General features: G+C 41.4%; 1 protein-coding gene across 2 annotated transcripts in view; it reads left to right on the forward strand.

The window, feature by feature from the left end:
* Window positions 1-22,638, forward strand: part of Abcc4 (ATP binding cassette subfamily C member 4) — a 188,251-nt gene that overhangs the window by 153,976 nt on the left and 11,637 nt on the right. For both annotated transcript variants that reach the window (XM_015484155.2, XM_048800747.1), the window contains 3 exons: window positions 6,269-6,358; window positions 12,744-12,916; window positions 13,695-13,800. In XM_015484155.2, coding sequence (XP_015339641.1) covers window positions 6,269-6,358; window positions 12,744-12,916; window positions 13,695-13,800 — 369 coding nt within the window. The remainder of the gene's footprint in view (window positions 1-6,268; window positions 6,359-12,743; window positions 12,917-13,694; window positions 13,801-22,638) is intronic.

The following is a 22,638-nucleotide window of genomic DNA, read 5'->3' on the forward strand; positions in this document are numbered from 1 at the left end:
TTTGCAAACCACCCCGCACCCCCAGGCGATGGCCCACATTCCTTGCTGTTTTCTCTTTCTGAGGTCGAGGCTGCTTCTCCTGTTTCCAGGGCTCCTGTGCTTGTGGCCACCCCAGACAAGTTACTCAGAACTAATGATTCCTCACCTTTGTGAAATCCTTCACATGTTTTAACTTCTTTCCCCACCACCTCTCACTTAATCCTCCCAACAATTCTATTGTCACCCTCATGTGACAGATTTAAAAACTGAGTCACAGAGAGCTTAACTTGCTCAATCAGGAAGTGGCAGCGCCAGGATTCCAGGCAAACTCCCGAAGCTCCTCGGCATCTGAGCCTCGCCAACACTGCTGAAAAGCTACCGAGACCGGGGTCCCCGGGAGGAATCTCCTTGCATCCTGATCCCAGTGCAGGCCCGTGTTTAAACCCCTGCACACACACGTGCCCAGAAACAAAAATCTCATAAAACATTATCACTCTGTGCCCTGCGCTCTGATATTTTCTATTATATCCGTTCTATTCTAGTTCGTATAAAAGACAAAATGATGATCACGAGCCACAAAATTGATTTCATGATCCATTGGTTGCACCTGCAGTTTTAAAACGCTGTGCCCCTCTGTTCTGCCCTGCTTGGCCAGGCTCTTGCTGCCCCTTGTGAGAAGCCTCCTTTAGGCTACCACGTCTCAGGGCAGCCCCACAGGGTAGGCTGGGCAAGCCCCATGTCCCAGGAAGAACAACCAAGGCTTGGAGAGATTCCGTATTTACCGCGAGGCCAATGACTTATATGTAGAATCAAAACTCAGGTCTATCAGACTCCAGAAATTTTTTTGTTTCAATAAGTGTTTGTTGAACTGAATGACATCTCATCAGATATTCTACCAATTGCATGGCTTTTCACCACTGAAAGGGATTCCCCCAAATCTTAATCAAAGTGAATCAACGTGGAGCAAAGTTGATGGTGCCTTCTCTTAGAGCTTCGTCACTCTTTGGCAGTTTGCTGGTTTTGAAAGGCTGGATTTTTGTGTGGTTTCTTTTGCCAGAAATCTCGAGTGGCACTCAGGTCTAAAAATCATTTTGGAAGGTGAGGGTGGGATTGCACAAATGATGTGACTCTACATTATATACAACCTGAGAAATGAAAAGTTGTGCTCTGTTTGTGTAAAAAGTTAAATTAATTTTTTATTTATTTATTTTTATGTGGTGCTGAGGATCGAACCCAGGGCCTTGCACGTGCTAGGCGAGCGCTCTACCGCTGAGCCACAACCCCAGCCCCAAATTAATTTTTTTTTAAAAAGGCAATAAGGAGAATAAAAATGTTTGACACTCTTCAAAAAAAAAAAAAAGCATTTTAGAAATGGGTTCATTTCTGTATCATGGCTCATGGTAGCAGGTACTCTCAGCCTGAGCTCCTGGAGTACAGAGCCCTTTCTCTGACAAGGACTTAGTGGCTGCAGGGGCTGAGAACACCTGTTGTCAAGGTGATTTGAAGGCCACTGGGTTTGCAGTGCAGAAATCATGTGGCCCTCTTCCCCCTGCCCCCCCCCCCCAACAAGCTTTGAGGTGTGGTTTCTAGTGTTGCAACACCCTGGTGAGGAACTTAGAAGTTTGGAGGGGACATAGTAAAAGGCAAATCCAGTGCTGCCTCTTGTTGCCACCCACCCCCAATCCTGGAGCCGCAAGTTCCCAGCTCCTGGTCGGCTCTCTCTTGTGCATCTCCCCTTAGCTGATGGTTCGGGGTCCTCCTTTCTCCTTCTGAACCTGTCCATGAGCAATTCTGAATTAGGGGTTCAGGACTTAGGTACGGGCTCAGGAATGGTGATATACAGTGGTCCATACAGAGCCAGGGGCCAACCTAGAGTCACTTAAAAAAAAAAAAAAAAAACCAAGACTGTGTCCTTATGAAGGGACTCCTCCATATGTGTTCAAAATTGCAGAAATAAACAAACCGACCATGAAAATATTCCCCAGAGTAGGTTGCAGAAGAGTAGAGTTCATTAGTGCTATGGATTCGAAATGGTTAATGCACTCCCCAAAGAGAACCCCAAGGTGGGGCTGTTTTCCGGGAATAGACTGCTTATCAGAAAGCATCTGGAAGAATGGATTTCAAAACCTTTTTTGGATGGATTCGTGACACCTAGAGCCCCTATCCTGTGGGCACAAAGAAAAAATGTTTTCAATTGCAGAATAATTCCATGCAAATTCAGCGTTTATGATCACACCCTGAGGGTTGGCGCACATCAACAGCTATCAACTTTATCATGATCAGACAGATTTTCTCTTTTACATTGAATAGATTTTTTTTTTATTTGTTTCAGAACAATAGCCAGGTATTTTTTAAGCAGTCCACTCTGCTATTTTGGTAGTTCTTTTCTCCCAGTTTTCTTTAGTAGGTTGAACAGGGTAAGCAGAGCAATGTCTCTTTAAGACTTCTTTTGGATTACCTGGCTTTCTTTTTCTTTCTTTTCTCTCCCCCACCTGCTTTTTCTTTCTGAGAACAAAACTCAAAAAGAAAAGGTATGCTGTTACTAGTAAAGAAATACAATTGGATCCCAGCCTAATGCAGTCGACCTTTGTTTTCTGCACAGTGAAGTCTTCATTAAAGGCAGTGAAACTGCTCCCTGGAGCTGGTGACCTTTTTGTATTTAAAGAAGACTTTACAGGACTTAAATTCTTCTTCCTTTGTTGACTAACAATGTTCTTTTCTTCTGAAAATGGATGATGATCAGTTCATTCTGAGGCTACAGGATTAAAAAAAAAAAAGTCAGGGGCGGGAACCAAGACTTAAAGTGACTTTAGGTAACTCCCTGGTTTTTGAGACCAGGAGATGTTCGACCCTCAAAAAAGGTCCCATGGATTCTAACATGAAACAGTTGCAGCTGTTAGGACACTGGGGAAGCAGCAGTCATAGATGAATTTGCCTGGTTGGTGACCCAAAAAGATCAGGGTAAAGTTGTGCTTCATCTTGCTAGTTTGTAGCAGTTTTTGTCTTGGTCTCAGGTCTTCTTAAGTGTCTGAAGGTGAGTGGGGAGAGTTTCTTGGGATAAGTGAGGCCTGTCTCCCAGTCAGTACATAGGATAGGTCTGGTGAGAGTTCTGTCAAGGGGTTATCAGTTACTGTCCTAAAGGTTTTGATGCAGAATGGCCACTCCTGGGCCACTTATCCATTATGATTTGTGTTATGTTAGTAATAGAGGGAAAATTATCTACTGAATGTGGCTCAAAGCACAAATAAAATGTGTGAACTTTCAAAACTGTTATGAAAAACAGGTTTGATGCTGGTCCTCAATTTAAATTATTATATTGAACAACAGCAATTGTTTTCCTAACTGAACCGCACCAGCTAACTGTAGGGGTTAAAGTAAAACTCTCATTAAATGAGGTTTAAATATGTACCATCACAAAAAATATACTTAGGCTAATAAATTTTGCACATATTTATGAGAGGGTTGTGTGTCCTCCCATAAATCCCCACGCTGAATGTTCTGCCTGCAAACGTTTTTACAACACTTATTTATAAGATTAGTTTATTAATTTTATTGCACAAAGGTAGACATGTTAAATAATAATATCTATCAGAAGTGATAATTAATTTGACCCTTATCTACTCTTGCAATATGTGTCTGCTATGAGCACTTTATTACCTTTGGAAGATAATATAATGGTTTCTTCTTTGGCAGGTGGATGAAAGTAGAATGAGCAGAAACCAACACCATACATAAAACACGCTGGTGTAGTAAAATAGACACTGAACAAATTGCCTGCTGGTTTTAAAGAAAAATACAGCTTCAATCACTTAATGTTTTAGTAAATCATTCTTCTCATTCAACAAGTTTTGATTGAAACTTTACTCAGTGAAATATGTATTCGGCATGTCATAATGAAAAATGTTCTTATTTGCTTAACTATTTTCTCCTGCCTAAATGAACATGAGTGATAAATTTTCCATTTAAATTGATAGTATAGATTTAAGTGGGGACCCCTCTCGCAGTGGGAAGAGCTTGAACTTCACTTCTGTGGTTTTATGCCAATCAGCAGTGACTTGATGAGGATAGCAAACCACCCTGGGGCCCATGTGCCTAAGGTCGGAGTTCAGAACACAGCATAGGGCAGCTGATGGTCAGGGGCTTGGAGCGCACAACTCCTGGAGCTGGAAGGACTTCATGTTAGTCCCTGTTCTTTGGAGGGACTCATCCATTTCAAGGGGGTTCCTAAAGGGGAGAAGGTGAGGGAGGGGATGTGCACAGGGCCCTGATGAAGGAATAGGGGCTTGGACTTCACTGATGCATTCCTGTTCAGTTCTCCTGAGCCACCAAACCACTATTCCTAAATCGCTAATACTAGGCCCCTTCCCATCCTTTTAGCAAAGAAAGGAAGGTCAGACTACAAAAAGCAAAGCAGTTTTTTCATACATCAGCTTAGATCTCATTTCTCAAAAGGGTTCTTTGTAAAAACCCACGAGGATCAAACCATGGATATGTTAGTGGATGTGATTTTGCTCTATGGGAGAAACCTGAAGGAAAAAACTATCCAGGTCATTGATAAAGCAGAGACCTCCTCCCTCTTCTCTATGTGGCTAGCACTGCTTCTGAACCTATGTTCTTCTATCCCCTCTGTCTACCCATCCTGAGAGCCTCTCAGTATATGCCCCTGAGTGGGATGTAATTGTCAGTGTGGACCCTTGTGGGGAAGTGGGAGGAGAGAGAGAGGAAGGGGTGATAGCAGCCCCATTGCCCCTGGCCACTTTGTTTCTGTGAACCTTGTGTGAACAATTAGATGGAGTACGAATGTTCTGCGTGTTGGAATCTCTCTAAGTTGGTATTGACCAAGGTTTGTTTTGTTTTGTTTTGTTTTAATCATCTGAAGTCAATAGAATTATGCTTATACCCCTGACAAGAGATTCCCATTCCTGTGTAGATGGTTATTCAGTCTTAAGTCTTAAATTTGTTGGTTTTAGGCAAGACCTTAAACAAAGCACCTGGGATTTTTCTGTTCAATTCAGGAGTCATTTGAAACATGGTATCTGTGGTTTTTCAGTGCTTTGGGGGCATATTAGTCACTTAATCAACTTTGTGCAAATAAAACGCCTACTTTAATGTCTTCAATTTTTGTATTTTGTCTAGGGATGCCTGTTTTTAGGTGGCAAACCATTGACCTTCTGTGTCCACTTCTCCCTCACCTCTTAGAACTGAGATGGTGAATGACACTTCTCTTGTATTAGAGGTCCAGCCCCCAGGCTGGGAGAGACTTGAGTCTGTGGTTTCCTGGAGCAGTTCTCTGGCACCTGTGGAAGAGCCAGGGCTTCTCTGCTTCCCACATCTGCACACCTCGTGGTTCTGCCATCTTTGCTGAAAGTAGCCAGTTGGGCTCTTTGCTGTTCATGCCCTTGTGTCCTGAGTGGCTCGAGCCAGAAGGAACATTTACAGTCTATAGAAGCTTATGGACAAGATTCTTTCTTGAAATTCAGAAGGAGACATGTATTTTAAGAGCAGTTTAATTGTGGGTGCCTCCTAAAGCAGATGAATAGAAGAACTATTTAAATTAAAATAATGTTATTACGTGATGTGATTCACAAAGGATTTCAGGTTACCTTACCCTTGTCATTAGTAATGAGGTTCTGAGAGACAGGTAACCCTGATACGTAGACAAGATAACATGGGGGTCAGCTAATGCAACATCAGAGGTGATCTCTTCATGAGCAGAGGTGCCACTGGCCTCATTAGTTCATGTCCCCTTTGGACAAAGGACAGAACATCCCATTTGGACACACAGAGAGATCCCCGATACAGAAGACTATTTTACTGATGGAGAAAATGCCAATTTTTCTTTGAAGCATAAACTTCAATTAATCATGTGGTTGGTTGGTATTTTCCAGCATCATCCAGAATTGATAATTTCAGTAGTTCCATTGATGTAACGTTCCTCAAATATGTATATTTCCCGTTTCTACTGATATTACCCAGGAACCTTTTGTAAAAACCAGACCTCCCTTTTGCACCTTCGTTTTCTTAAGAGGGCACCCTGCAATCGTTGCTTCTGTTAGTGTTCCGTGGTCTGGAAGACATGTGGAGCCCAGTGTGTTCAATGGGAAATTTGTAGAGGTGTTGTTTTATAAACAGGCATTTGCAACCTTAATCAATGATTCTAGTGATTATTGGTTTTTTGGTTTTGTTTTGCTTTGCTTTGTTTTCTTAGTTTAATTCTAGCCTGAAAGTGAACATTGGAATAAAATGAGAAGAGACAACAGTAATGATATTCACTCTTTTGGACATTTAGGAGCCTGTTTTGTTCACGGGAACAATGAGGAAAAACCTGGATCCCTTTAATGAGCACACAGATGAGGAACTGTGGAATGCCTTAGAGGAGGTAATTTATAAAGTGCAATTATCTTTTATTGGTTAGCATCAGTGTATATGTGTGTGTGTGTGTGTGTGTGTGTGTGTAAATAATGTTGCAGATAACTGAGGGCTGCTGATCAGTTTAACTGGGTTCATCACTTGGAAACATTGATAACATAAATAAAAGGTATGAATGGAAGATGATAAAAACCAAAAATAAAGCATTTTATGTTCTCATTTTAACTTTCTGCCTGTAACTCAGTACATTATCTTATTTGTTCTTATTCAGGTATCTAAGTTAGAAATTGTGTGTCTCATTTCTAGGGACTCAGTGCCCTGCAACTTTGATTTTACTGCTGTGTTCCTAGGGAATATTTGGAAGTAGAGACAAGCATTAGCTTTTCAGTATTACCTGAAAGATAGATGAGATCATACTTAGGAAATTCTTTGAAATTGTTGAGGAAAGTGTTTATAAAGGTAAGTTATATACATAGAATGTGATAATAATAATTTATTGGCCAACATGTCATTTTAATACTGAAGAGTGACTTCAATTGACAGAACCCTGTAGCCTTTGCTAAGGTTTTATACTGATGCCTTTGTTTCTAGAGGGTTTTCTATTATTTGATTAGGGGCTCACTGTAAACTACTTGCTTAAATTTCCTTGCCCTCACAGGGAAAGGATTTGAACTGTTAAGGGTGTTGTTGGTTTGTGTATTTTAACAGTGATTACTTTGCATGTTCACCCTAGTTCTACAAATTAATTCTAAGCTACTTAATGGCAGAAACCATATCTTTGACTTCTAATCCCTCCTAGGACCTAGCTTAGTGTTCATCTAAATAAATGCTTAGTTTTCAAAATTAAGCATTTAATGAATATGTATTGAATGGTTGATCTTCACTTCAGAGAAGTATGGTTTAATAAAAAAAAAACATAATTTCAGCGATAATATCCTCTTTGTTGTTATTGTTTTGATTGGTGTGTTTGTCCTTGTCAGCCTTCTGGGGTTAGCTCTGAAATCTTTAATTTAAAGATAGGTTCTGCCGAAGAGCAAGCAGACTTAGAGGCCTGACAACTTCCTGCCAGTAATTCTTGCTCCTGAAGACATGTCAGTGCCAAGCCTTTACAGATCCATCCTGCTTTCCAGCAACCATGGGGATTTTATTGTCCTAAATTGGGTTGATTACTTCATCATTTCCTACCAGAGAAACAGTTGGCCTCTGGTTTCATTTAAGTGTGTGAGTCTTTCTGGAGTGAAATTGTAGGAGAGAAGAGCGAGGAGGACATTACCCATTACCCATCAGAGATGGTAGAGAAAGATAAGACAATCCCCTGGTCTTGAATTCGCAGGACACACTTAACAGTGGTATTGTGACATGCCCTAAGAGAACAGGAATTACTAATTATTTTTTTGTTTGCTTCACAGTTTGATATTGCTCTTTACAGATTCTCAGATAGCAAAATTACTTTAGAAACACACTGTAACATGGACAGTGAAGAAATGCTACCTGGGAGACATCTCAATCCAAAGCCATCTAACTGTTACTTGACTGTAACTTACACTTATTTCATTAAAATAAAATTTAGTAGCCTCTCAGAATTCTGACAATGAAAAGTGGCAGATAATACTGAGGTCTGCCTTTGTTTAAACTGCATTCAGAGCTTCCTATAAATGGGAATAACATGGGCATATTGATGTGCACCTTGACAGACCTGCCTTCCGAGTGGATCTGTGTATTCTTTCTGGAATTGACCTCATGCTTTAGTGAAATCTTAGAAGTAAGAAATCACTCATCATTGTCTTTCTCTAAGAATTCCTTGTCACAGTGTATACTACTTTTTAAATGAAAGATTTGGTAGATTTTCAAAAAATTCCGACGTAGCATTATATCTGCAGTTTGGTTCCACCTATTCTTAATCATGCATGTAATCTGAAACCTGCACCTTAGAAATGTTGCCACCAAGCTAATCACATTGCTTATTTAGGATTATTTTTAAAATGAGTGATTTAAACTTTTTTTCTGCATTTTTCAGTTTTTTCTAGTGTACTTAGATACTTTCATCATCTGGTTGGTGTAAAAGGCCCAGATCTGATAGCAGGTGAAGCCCTGTGAGTTTTTCATGGAAATAATTAGAGTTTCATGAGCACAAGTTTATGGAGGTTGGGGTCATTCTGATAAGTCAGAGCTTCTTACCCTGGAATCCTTGTAATCTCAGGGTCTTCTGACAGAGCCTGGCTGGGGATGTGGCTCAGTGGTAGAGCTGCTGAGCATGTGTATGGCGCTGAGCTCAATCCCCAGCACCAAAAAGCAAAACAAACAGGAAACTTGGACTGAAAACCCTGACCAGTTCGTTTACGAGTGATACCAGTTGGAAATGGAAACCCAAACCCACAGGGTAGGCAAATGAGATTGCTTAAGCGAACACTTCAGTTGTTACCTCTCTAACAACTTAAAGTAAAAAAGAAAAGATAAAATGGAGAAAAAGATTTCTCTTATTTCTTGCTCCCCCTTCTCCCTTGGAGAGTAAAGTAACAGAGGTAGAAAAGCAAGTTTGGCCTTCACAAAGGAGAGTCCTTGGAACATTGCTCATTTCTTCTTGGTTATTTTTCTAAATATACTGAAAGTTGCCTTAAATACTACAAAATAGCTGTGAACTGAAGATATCTTATTGGAATTCATGCCAACACTGGCATCTAAGAAGCAGCAACAGCAGCTGCATAAGTAGAAATTAAAACCAGAGATGAAAGCAGTGTATTAAAAATGGTCAAGGGATTCCAGCAGTTAGACTCCAAAAATGAACGAGCAGCGTGCTACCTCTGTTATAAAACAACTTTAATATTGGAATGGAAAATTGAGAGTAGGGTATGTCTTGGCAGAATGGCAGAGAAATCATCCAGTTATGTTCAACATTGATGGTATCTCTATTAGGATAAAAGTACATCTTGTTACACAGGAAACCGAGATACAGAAATCTGAACATCAGCCATGCACATACCCAGGAGCCAACCTTCCTCCACACTCTGCAGCCCCTGGGCCATGGACTTCAGTCATGGACTCCCCTCACCCCATTTCCCACTGCCTGTATTCTAGTCAAAAGCTCATCTCCATCTGTTGATCAAATTTTAGTCCCTCTTCTCCTTCCAGCCCATATCAGCTTTTCTTGTGTGAAGTTAAAAAAGTCCCATGAACAGACCTTGACATCCACATCAATCTCCTTTGAGGGTCACTGATGCCCAGGAGATACAGCGCACACAGTGGGTGACAGCATGCGTGACAATGGTTCTGGGGGTGTCTTATAAGTTCAGTGTATTTTCAGTGTTTTTTTTTTTTTTTTTTTTTTTTTTTGGTGCTATTTTTCAAGCTTAAAAGTATTCGAACTGTTATACATCCATAGTTTAGAATACTATGTTATTTAATCAGTTTTCCAGAAATAAATAGTTTTTAAAAAATGTTTTGCACATTTTATATACTACTATGATATCCTGGGGGCAGCTAATTTTTATAAGGAATAAATTTCCTTTACAACAATATCTAATAATAACGTGACATTTCATATAATGAAGTACATGTCCATGTGGATTTATTTTCTAATTAATAGGAATGGACATGTCTTGAGATGTGCTTGTGGCTTCATTCATACATTCAACAGATATTGGTTGAGAGCACATTCCATAGGCCTTGTGGATCTTGAAGCTTCTGTATACTAGTTATTAAGGCAAAGAACCTCCCCCCTCCCAACTACCCCTGGAGCTTAAATTCTTGTGAATACAGAAAATAAGCCAGTGCATATGTGATACAAAGTTAGCTACTTATAGCTGCAGTGAAGCAAAATAAAACAGAACATCAGGAGAGCTGGCTGGCACCATGTCTGTTGACCTTTCACCTCATGTCAGGCACTAGGCACTTACACATACTAAGTCATGTTATACTCACAGTGTTTGGAGACCGACCTGTTGATTCTAGTAATGTCAGGTCTCATTGCAGGTTATGAAGATAAGATAGAGAAAGTTCGACTTTCTTGCCTACTTGGCGGAGCCAGGAAGGATTCAAGCCTAGGCTGTCTGGCTTCAAAGGCCCAATTTTTTATTTAGAATTTTCACCCACAGAAAGGTTGGTGGAAGAGTATGAGGAGCACACATACCCTTTGCATAGATTCCCCAGATGTTAGTATTTTACTACATCTGCTTCTTGTCTGGTACTGTCTGTCTTTATCTGGCTGAAGCATTCGAAGATAAATTGCAGATATATTCGATAAGTTGCGATTTCCCCCTTGAATTTGTAACTCCATTCTCCTGAGACCAGGGACATTCTCCTACATAACTTGACACTCATCTCACTCACGAAATTCATTAGTGATGTAATTCCTCTATCAGATACGTCTTCTGCCTCCATGGTTCTTCCCTCCCTTCTAATGCCTAATCATAACTTGAACATATGGTAGCACTGCAGAGCACCTTCATATTCACATCATTTTTTCCCACTGTCCCTGATCCATTGATGACAACCGTCCCAGAAGACATTGTTTTCTGGAAGACATATTTCATTGTCCTTCACCTCAAAAACCCTTATTCCTCTTCAGGTGACATTGAAACCTGAAGGAAAATAAAAAGTCAATAAGTGACCAGATGTCACCTTAGTCAGGGAAGGGGAAGAGATTATTTCTCCCAAGTCTGGCTGTTGGTCTTGAGAAGAATTCATGTACCAGGGTTCCTAAAGGCCACTTAAAAGGGACAGCTGCCACCACTAACCTTTGATAAGTGGCAGTATGGAGTGCAGATCTAGGAATCTCCCATGAGAACAACGTTTGGTAGCTTCTCTTCCTTGTAATGGAGGGGACTGATCCTAGCTGGCACTATCATTTTCAGTATAGGGCCTTGCACCACAATCCAAATCTTATACTTCAGATTTTCTGTGTTTCCCCATCTCTCACGCTAGTAACAAGAACCGATACTATATTTAATATTAACTCAGAATTCCCACTTTTTGTGGCTAGCTCTCTGTCATGAACTCAACTCAAGAGCACATTCATAAAAGTGCTTCAGCATTTTGAGAAGCGTTGCCTTTGGTGTTTTCCTTTCTTACAGTATCATTGTACCTCCTCCATGGCCATCACTCACCAATCTGCTGATTTCTTAAAGTGAGGTGTATTGACCCTTTGCCTTTCAGTATCTCTTAAGTATAGCCTTGAGTTTGGCTCTCCTTCTAAAAGGTTTCATTAAAAAAATATTCAGTGAACACACCTCCCACCCAACGTAGTCTCACATCACCCTACAACTGTAGTTTTGCAAAGACAATTAGTATGAACACTCCATAGTCTGGGGTAAGAAGGTGTTATGCTGTTTCCTGTCGTTTGTGGGTTTCCATTCTCTGCAGTGCCTGTGTAAGACCAAAGCAGATGCATACAATAGCTTTAGCAATTCAGGATTTCAATTTGGTAATGAACCATCTCCAGAACAGACTCCACGTTTCTTGATTCTGACCTGCAGAGTCCCATTCTTTGAATTTTTAAAAAAAGTTTTCCAGGTGATTAAAATATTCCACAATCGTGAAGTACCTAGGAGTATTCTTCAGAGAACCCTAGTTCCTGCAGTGACTTTGTATTTCTATTTTCCTTTATGTGTACTGAGTCCTATGCCTAGACTCCACTGTAAGATCTGTTTTACTTATTTTAGAGAGACATTCTGTATGTTGGGAGAAAGAACTTGATTTATGAGAGACTCCCTAGACTTCCTGGGAGGTCTCCGTGAATGTCGCGTGGCAGGAGGAGATTCAGGTGATGGGGGCACTGAGATCATTTCTTTGCACCAGTTTCATTGAGGTGTAATTTACATACCAGAACATGCTCCCTTTATTAGTATGATTCAGTGGTTTTGGTAAATTTTTAGAGTTCTGCATCCATCTCAGAATTTCAGTTTTGGAATATTTCTGTCACCCCATAAGTTCCCTTGTGTTTGTTTATAGTCAGCCCTCTACTCCCTAGCCAACCGCTGTTCTGTTTTTGTCCATTGAAGATAAGGAGCACTTACCTTTAAACTAAAATCTAAGGAGGGACATTTTCATTGTGCTACATTTTACCTGGAGAATAATTTTATTTAGCACATAGTACATTTTTAAAGTGAAGTGTGCCCCAGCAGTGTTAATTCATGACCCAGCGCAAACAGTGCCTATCGATGGTGACTGAGAAGCAAGTGGGTCCCCTTAGGTTTGTTCTCTGTTAAGTCAGACAGTTTCTGTTCTGAGTTGACTCAGCCATCTTTCTAATGAATGGATACACCTCTCACCATCCCGAGGCTATACACTTAAGACATGCCTTCTGAGAGAAAGAACTTCAAAGCTCAATGTCCACGAGGCTCTCCTGCTTCAGTGGTAATTTGCTTAGGAAAATGTTGTTCTTCTGTCTGTATCTGCAGGTACAGCTTAAAGAAACCATTGAAGATCTTCCTGGTAAAATGGATACTGAATTGGCCGAATCAGGATCCAATTTTAGTGTTGGACAGAGACAGTTGGTGTGCCTTGCCAGGGCAATTCTGAAGAAAAATCGGATATTGATTATTGATGAAGCGACCGCAAATGTGGACCCACGGTATGGAGCTGAAGTCGACGTAATAGCAAATATGAATTTCTTTCTTTCAATTGATGGGTGAAGGATGTGAACAGTGATGAATACGGATTTTAAATGTGGTAAATGAGAAGCATGCGATGATGCTGAGAAACGTTTCTAAGTTCTTTGTGTACCCCCCAAAATGAATCTTGATAATCTTTATTCTGGAAAACAGAGGAAGAAAGGATGTGTTTTATAGTGCACATGATGTTACAGGTGGAGCATTCTAATAAAAAAAAAAATCTGAAATGCTTCAACAACCAAAACTTTCTGAGTGCTGATGTGACAAACACAAGTGAAAAATTTCACACCTGAGCTCATGTGACTCAAAATAGGCATATAACACATGATTTATTCATTGTCCCTGAGGGGCGGGGTAGACCCTTTCCCCTTTCACTCCATACATAAACTTTATTTCATGCCAGAGTTATTAAAAATATTGTACAAAGTTACCTTCAGGCTATGTATCTCATTTTATATATGCACATGTTCCAAAATTCCAGAATCCCTGATGCTTTGGGTTCTAAGCATTTCAGATAAGGGGTCCTCAACCTGGATCAGGCACCTTGTGCAAACTCATTCCTGAATTTCACTTTTGATAGTTTGAAACAGTTTAGAAGGGAACGTATTTTCCATTGTTTTATGAATGTCTTACAATTTTGATTGTTGAAACATTATTAAAAATACTGTATGATCTTTTTAAGTCATAAGTCTACTTTTCCCATCTGGACTGAATCAAATTTACCTTCTTTCATTCCAGAACTGATGAGTTAATTCAGAAAAAAATCCGGGAGAAGTTTGCGCAGTGTACCGTGCTCACCATTGCGCACAGGCTGAACACCATTATTGACAGTGACAGGATAATGGTGAGTCCTTCCCCTGTGGAATTCCAGAAGCTTCTATGTATGTTAATTTTTTTCAATTTATCCCTTATGTTAAAAGTTGACAGAAATCCCCCAATAAGTTACTCTGATAATCTTTCCTCTCACTCTTGACAATAGCTCAAGTATCTAATTACACATTTATTGCTATTAAGGAATATTGCCAGTACATCTCTTTGCCTATTTTTGTATTAAAAATTTATTTGAGTTGCCATTTTTCTTTTAGATGGCCAACTAATGAAAATACCCCAAATGTAAGAGATGGCTGATGATGCCAAAGTTCATACTAGAGTGGGGTGGGATAGTATCATTTCTCTCTGTGTCACGGTTGTTTAGCTTTTCAGAAAAAAAAAAAAAAATCAGCCTTTCATTTATAATGCTGGGAAGTTGTTGGCTAAGGTTCCAGTTTCTCAACTGTTTGGACATTCATAAGGTGTTCTGTCAGAAATGGGTGTGTGAGACGATCCAGAGAAGAACATTTTCAGCAAAACATTTTGTACACTGTTGGTGGGAATGTAAATTAGCACAGCCATCATGGAAAACAGTAAGTTGGTTCCTCCATAGGATCGAACAATTTCACCTCTGGGTATATGTCCAAAGGAAATAAAATCAGTATTTCTAAGGTGTATTTACCTACCCAGGTTCAGTGCAGCCTGATTCACAGTATCCAAGGTATAGAACCACCCTAAGTCTCCATCAGTGGGTAAATGAGTAAGGAAACTGATATTTATACTCAGTGGAATACTCTTCAGCCTTAAAATGGAAGATTATGTCTTTGGAGAAAAGACAATATTCCTACATAACATTAGGCTGAGTGAAATAAGCCAGGCACAGAAAGACCAATACCACCATGATCTCCCTCATCTGTAGAATCTTGGAAGGTTGGACTTTACCAGAGCCTGGGAGTGGGGAGTACAAAGTTTCCCACAAAGTACAAAATTTTGAGCAGGATAACTATAATCAATCCTAACATATTGTATACTTCAAAATAACTAAGAGTAAATTTCAGGTGTCTCGCCACTGAGGTGATGGTCGTGCTAACTAGTTTGATTCAGTCGTTCCACATCCCGTGTGTATGTTATCACTGTGTGTATTACATACAAGTAATACAAATATGATTCGCCAATTAAAAATAATATTTTAAAACAGCCTAATCAGAAAAGCAGTTTTGACAGAGGATTTAATATAGGAAACTTGTTACATAGGAATCAGAGGACTGGGAGCATGAAGAGAAACACTGGGGAGGTATACTTAGGAGGTAGCTTGGACAGATCTCAGTCCCAGGAGATCAGAGGAGGGGGCTGCTCAACTGTTGGTGCTCAGTTCTCCAAGGAGGGCCCACTGTCCAGCTGGGGGCGCTGTTTGTGAGGAAGCATCATGAGGCTGGTTCCAGATGTGCTAATGGACGTGGAGGCTGGAGGCCAGGGTGGTGCTAGCAGGAGCTGGAGCGCAGGGAGGTTAATACCTGTGTCCCACCTTGGTCTCCCTGAAGTGCCCCTACTGGCAGGACCTAGCAGAGGCGTTGGGCCAAAGAGCCTATGAATGGGGTGTGCCCCAGGTCAGGGTGAAGAAAGGCAGATCTGGGGCTCAGGGATTGTAGGGGGTAGCCAGTGAGTACCCCCATAGTGGCCCCGGGGGCTGCACACATGGCAGTCGCCCAGCTGTGTCTCTGAATATCTGTCTAGCATCTTCTCTTCGGTTTTGATTAGCTCTTCCTGATTCAGTCTCTCCTTCCATATTCCCTCCCTTTTCCTTCTGTCTCTCCTGTCTTCTCTTTGTCCTTTCCTGTTGCTGCCTATTCCTTGTCAGTAAGCCTTATGACGTGACTCATAAAGTGAGGAGGAAAGCACCCCTCAAAGGAAGTGCCTTTGGCTTCCAGTAAGCCCAAAGGAAAGCAAGGTGTTTGTTTGTTTGTTTAGGGTACCAGGGGTACTCGACCACCGAGTCACATCTCCATCCCTATTCTGTATTTATTTTAGAGACAGGGTCTCATTGAGTTGCTTAGCATCTCTCTTTTGCTGAGGCTGGCTTTGAACTTGCGATCCTCCTGTCTCTGCCTCCTGAGCTGCTGGGATTACAGGCGATTACAGGCGTGCACCAACGTACCTAGTCAGAAAAGCAAGCTTTTTTTTTTTTTTTTCCAGGCCAGCTCCCAGCCCATGATTTTCGTTATCTGTGGACCCTACCCATCACCTCTATCTAGAATCCAGTGATGCTCTGATGGATTCAAGAAGCCCCCATGGGGTATATGCAAAGTCCCAGATCCAGTTTACACTGTGATTGGGTGGTCCAGACTAAAATTTGTTAACCATTGGTGATATTCAAGCTCCTCTATTCCAATAATAATGGAGCTGGCTCTTTAAATGTCTTGGGAAGTTTGGGGATATCACCCCCCCACCCTATCTCACACGAATTATCAGAGGAGATTACCAGTGGGGACAATTAATAAAATACCCAGCTATCAGCATTGAAACAGGTTACTCCCCAGAGCAGGACATGTTCAGAAGTGAGCTCTGCTGAGCTGTCCAACAAGAGTGGGGCAGTCCAAACTAGAGGATGTTTTAGACTTCAAGCAGTGGGGCTCCTTTTCTTGACTGCAGCATCACAGTAGGACTTAGGCTGCTCCAGCAGACTTCTGTGTGTGATTGTGTACCATTCTAAGATGCTCATTGATTCCAGAAACATTGTTTGGCGTTGCCTTTCTTTTCCTGGAATTGTGCTCTTAAAAGGTAAATAGGAAAATAACCTTTCTGTGAAGCATGTCCACTAATCCCAGGGAAGGACTCCCACTGCACAGAGGAGAGCAGAGGTCATCACCATGCCAACCACCAGGCACAGGAATCCAAACACTTCCAGGTACATCCTGGGCTGCAGCATTACCTATGCTAGCTTCCAGGGAGACGGAGCACACTCGGGGGCAACAAGTTAAGTGAAGTGAGTTTACTACTCAAGGGAAAAAAAGAAACCTAGAATCCACTTTGACCTGGTTTCTACAGGCTCAAGAAAGCTGCCTGAGGCAGATGGCATCTTGACTGGTTAGGGATATAGCAGGGAAGGACAGAATCTGACAGAATTGTCAACTGATCATCCTAAATCTTGTCAAGGCATTTGACCACAGGGTTAAAGGTCTGGTTGATGCATTTCCTTTAACCAATAGCTTTGTTGTCAGTATCAAAAGATATCCATGTGTTGAACACTTTACTTACCACTGTCTCCTGGTAAGAACTTCATTTTTTTTCTCTCTTGTGGTGAATGTCTCTCTAAATCCTTAACGTGATTATGAAGCAGTATGTGGTCTGGCCCCTCCCTCCCTTTCCAGCGCCCACCTTCTTTCCATAATAGGTGTAGCCACACTGCTTGTGTGTCAGTTTCTCAGATGAGTGTTCTCTCTCACTCTGACAATTGTGCCCTCTCTTCCCCTCTGGATGTGGGGAAGGTACTAGCAGTGGAGATGGTGAAATGAAGGGATATGGGGTAAATAGCAAAACAGGGCTGTGATGGATTGAATGTGGCAGAGAGAGGAGTCAGTGCTGGTTTCTGTGATGAGACCTGAGCACTTTCGTGAATGGCGAAGACCCTGGGACAGGTCAGCTTAGACATGGGTTCTCTTTGAGTATGTGCAACCCACTGAGATGACCCTACATTTTTCACCATGAGCTGATTAATAGCTTTGTTTTGTGACCCAAGATAGCTTTGTTTATGTGTAGGCCTCCCTCTTCTAGCCCCAGTGTTGAGAAGATCAACAATTTAGGGTTCCCTTGCCACAAGATCATCAGCAGTGTCACACGAGGTCCTACCAGGAAATGTCAATGTGGTCAATTAAACTGGTTGCTATTGCTGGCTTTTTTACAGGGAATGGAAGGACTTGACCTAAGGGAACCTAACAGACGTGCATTCCATACTTTTACAGATGGGGAGTTGGCCTTTGTGCTCCATCCACCCCAGGGTGAAACCTTCTATTATATTCCAGAGCTTGTTTATCAGTTGGCTTTCAATTGAACAGAACACCAGTATGCCAGTCAGCTTTCTATCACCATGACAAGACATCTGAGATAATCAGCTTATAAAGAGAAAAGGTTTATTTTGGCTTATAGTTTTGGAGGTTTCAGTCTATGATCATTTGGGCCTGTGGTAAGGCAGCACACCATGGTGGGAATGTGTGATGGAACAGGACTACTCACCACATGACCAGCAAAAGAGCAAGGCAGTGGCTGGAGTCTCACAGACCTTTTAAAGACACACCCCCAATGATCTAAAGGCCTCCCATTAGGCCCCACCTCTTAAAGGTTCCACCACCTCCCAATAACACCCACCCTGTGTACCAAACCTTCAACACCTGTACTTTGGGAGGACTTTCAAGATTGAAACTACGGCAGCCAATAATTTTAAACCTTTGATTTTCAAAGAAATTTTTCTTGCTTGCTTTAGAAATACCTATTCCCTTTCTAGAAAGCAAGCAACCTCTGTTCTGTTATTCTGAATGCATCAAGGACATAAAGACAAGTCAATCAGCCGCAAAAACCTAATGCTCCAGAGGCCAGCGGCCAGTGTTGGGGAGCAGCTAGGGAAGTGATGGATGCTAATGAAGGGCAACAGCATTGTCATCGTAAAGTCGTGTAATTGCAAGTGCTTAAGGTGTAATAATTACATTTTGTTGCACTGGTGAATACTTCTCCACAAAGACGGATGGATATGGTTTTGTTTACTATAAGTAAATCAAACAAAAGGCTTGTTGGGAAACAACTGTGACCTAATTAATAGCTTTGTTTATGTGTTGGCTCTCCAAAGGGATTTACCCAGTTTTGGTTCATTAAGCGCCATTAATGTGTTAGGCTTAGAATTCTATTTTATAAAGATGTTCTCTCAATTTTAACTTTATTAAACATGGCTTAGTCGTTATGGCAGCTAATTTAATCTTCCTCGTTCGCTCAGTTGCCACAAAACAGTGGAGCAAGACAGGCAAATTAGCAAGCTTCTTTCTCCTAAATACTCCACACTGTCTCTTCGCCAAAGACGGCGTCCTCCCTGGAGTGTTCAGGATTCGCGGGTTACTAGTAATCTGTTTTCTTTCCAGCCAATAGCGAGGCTTTTCCTCCAGGCCCTGCGCATCCCAATCCATACCCCTCTGGATTCTCCTGGTAGATGAGCAAAGGTGAAGAGAATTTGCAGCTGCTGCTGTTGCCTCTGTTCAACATTGTCACTGTCTGCAGCGAGGGAATTCTTGGGGAATGAATTATGGAGAACCCAAACCATGGCTCACAAAGTTGGATTGCAGCTTTTCTGCTTACAGGGCCCTCTCAGGGCTTGGCCATCTTTCCAAACTTAAATCTTTCTTCATTTCTTTTCTTGGAGAGAACAAAACCAGTAACTTCAGTAATGTATCCACCTGGAAAAGCACAAGTTGCTGCTCACTCACTTGAATGTTATTTAAATGCTGTTTTTCACCTTCACAGAACTTTGTTTGATAAGCTTACATGACCACGGTTAGAACATTTCAGAATTTTTTAAACATGTTCCTTCAAACATGTGCTGAACGATTTTATTCAGGTTTCCAGTGGGGGAGAAACTACCTCAAAGTTAGAAGCACAAACTCTGGGAGAAGAAATATGAGAGAGGGGGTTCAGGGGACAGTAGGAGCTTTGGGGAGTAGCAGATAGGTCACTATGGTTTAGCCTCCACCCTCCCCGGGTGAGGCGAGTGCCACATGCCACAGTATCTAGTCACAGAAAAATCACAGGTACTTTTTTGCCAGGGAAGCCAATTTCTACGTCAATGGCTGCCCAGATTCCCCTTTGTCCCCTGGAATCCCAAAGCTGAGCTCTACAGGGCTGATCCCCCCTTTTCTCTGTTTGTCCCCAAGTGGGGTCCCTTTTATTGTCTCTTGCCATACTGAAAGCTTCTCTGGGCTTTTTTTTTTCCTTTGGTCAGCCTTTACCTGGACCCTGTCCTGCCCCTCACCACTCCCTGAGCACACCCCACTGTCATGACGGCATCCTGCCCATTAAAGTGGATTAAATTATTTTGCAATGGGTCCATCTAGTTCTTGTATCTAGGACAGCTACCTGGACTATCTGCAGATCTGTAGGCCTGATAACCACATCTTCATTGAGCTTATGTAACTGACTGACGCATCTGATAGAATGTTTTTTTCCTTTACCTACTAGAGAGCAGCAAGCAATTTGAGGTTGGCATTCCTGGAGACATCCTGGGGGCTGAGGGTAGCTGCCACATCAATGTTAATGCATACTTTTGTTTAGTTTACTTGAGAACAGGAAGGATGGGGACCCAGCATAATATTTCAGGAGCCTTTTCTTATAGATATAAAAAATGTTAAGATAAAAACTGAGAATTAAGTCTACTTTTTCTATGCAGAAAGAAAATTCAGAGTTGCTTTATGCTTACTTGTTCTGAAAGACCTAGAATCTTTGATCATATCAGTAAATATAAAGGTTAAGAGGCTAAATTTTTAGCCCTGGCATTTTTTTTTTTCCATGTGCATTCCAAGTTGACTCTTTTTCAACAATTGACTATCCCTTCTTTTCTGTCTTCTAATATTTAACATAAATTGAGTCTCAGCTCTCTGCCCTCATCCCTGTTCTGTCTCATCCCTACTTCTCTCTTGCCCGGAGCCATCAGCTTGAAGTGTGTGATTCTCCATGTCCTTATCTCTAACCCTATAATCTCCCTGCCCCCTGCCTATCCTGCTCCCAATGCCAGCTAGACTCCTTCCCTCCTGTTCCACTCTGCAGCCTCCCCAACTCCATACCATGGATGATCAGGTACCATGGTCAGTGTGTTTTGCTTCCTTTGTATTTATCCTTCAGCTCATGTGCAGTGGGTGCCTGGTGCTTGTCAAGGGCAATGCCAGATCCTGGGAATGCAGTTGTTACCAAGGGGAGCCACGTCTGCCAGCCTCTTGCCTTGCAGGAGGTGACTTTCACACCTCCAGACTTCCGGGACCTTGTTGTGTTTGGCAATGACCACTGTCCTTCCACCCCAGTGTCTGTGTGTCAACATGTTTATTATCCAGCCCTGTGTGCTGCCTTCTCCTCCCTGTGGCTTTTCTGTAGAGCCTCTGGCCCTAGGGACTTTTTCTGCTGCTACATCTCCTGCTTGTCTCCTCGAAGTAGAGTCTCTTGAGTATTTTTTGCTGCTCATCAGCATAGGCTCCCTAAAGGCAGGGCTGGGACTTTCCTGTCTTTCCACACCATCCAGTATAATGACACAAGTGTAGTAAGTGTGCAATCGATGTGAACCAAATAAATTCAGGAATTAATGAAAGGTCACTTACATTTTCCTCCAAGGTGTTTTGGCTATGAGTGACTACTTCTTTATTTATCCTGAAAGTTAAATAAAATTGGTTTTATTCTTCTGTGAGTGTGTATCAAGCACACACTAAGTGATTTGAGTCCCGAATCTAATAAAATTGTGGTGGAAAGTGGACAGAGGACACATTTGTGTTTACAGACGTATTTTCTTAAATTATGTGATATATTGTTCAAATGGAAGAGTATCTTCCAAAATTAAATGTTTAAAATTAGTGTTGCCATTATTTTACATGACAGTAAGTAGACTAATGGTGTCTTTCTCTGGGAATTCACATGGAGAGGAAAGCTGGCTGGCACCTGGCCTTGGGCCCCAGCTATGCCACCTACTGATTGTGCTGCCTGGGCCAAGCTATTTAGCTTCTCTGCAGCTCAGTCTTCAGCTGCAGCTGCAAGGAGGTTACAGACTAGGCCTTGCTTGCTTGTGAATCCATTTCTAAAACAGCTCTTTGGTAATAGGTACTCACTTGATTTTGGATGGATGGATGGAAGGAAGGGAGGGAGGGAGAGAGGGAGGAAGGAAATTAATTACCTAACTTATTTATCTATTTTGAGAGTTAACAGTGTTGGCTTTAAATGCAGTGAATGTACACCCCCATAGCCATTTTTATTTTCCTTTTCAAGTTCAAAAACTGCTCTTTTTATTAGGAGGCAATTTCATTGATCTTATGATAACCATATTCTTTGCCACATTGTGTTTATGTATCAGGGCATGTCAACATGCCATCTCTCAAAACTAGTTTATTCATCTGTTTGGGGCTATAATAATTCAGTCGTGTGAGGATACTGTGTTTTCTGTTTGGGATTAAACCCAGAACTAAGCTACACCCCCAGCCTTGTATTTTATTTCAGTGCATATTAAAGAGTATTTTACATTCTCAAAGTGTTATCTTACTAAAGTTAAAATTCAAGTTCTGGGACTGGGGGTGTAGGGCCGAGTGTGCTTAGCATGTATGTGGCCCTGGGTTTAGTCCCTGGCATATGTGTGCTCTCATGCATGTATGCATTCTCATATTCTCTCTCTCTCTCTCTCTCTCTCAGTAAATTGTAACAAGGCATTACAGTTTTGTTATACCCCAAATTTAAAATTGTCTCAACAAATATGGTCATTACACTGTTAATGCTCACAAGGCATCAAATATTTTGACCAAAATAGTCTTCCTGACATTAATCCTCTTTTTTTTTTGTTGTTGTTGTTGTTTTGTTTTGTTTGAGAGCTTTCAAGTTTGTTTTTTGGTTTTTGGCTGGGGGATATCTCATTTTAGATTATGGTCAATTCTGAGAATTGTTCTGCAAGAAGCATTCATATGTTTTCAGCATCTGAGGGAAGATGGAAAGGATACTATTATCTCAAACCTGAATAAATTTTGTAGGAAGATGATTAGGAACAAGAAGTATAGACTTCTTTCCATTAAAAAATATGTGCTGTCTTCATCGTGAAGAGCTCACTCTCCCCACTTCTGAATTAGTACTTTATAAAAGTTTGCTTATTGCTTTT

The sequence above is a fragment of the Marmota marmota genome, unplaced genomic scaffold (genome assembly GCF_001458135.2).
Source record: "Marmota marmota marmota unplaced genomic scaffold, marMar, whole genome shotgun sequence".
Taxonomy (NCBI): Eukaryota; Metazoa; Chordata; class Mammalia; order Rodentia; family Sciuridae; genus Marmota; species Marmota marmota.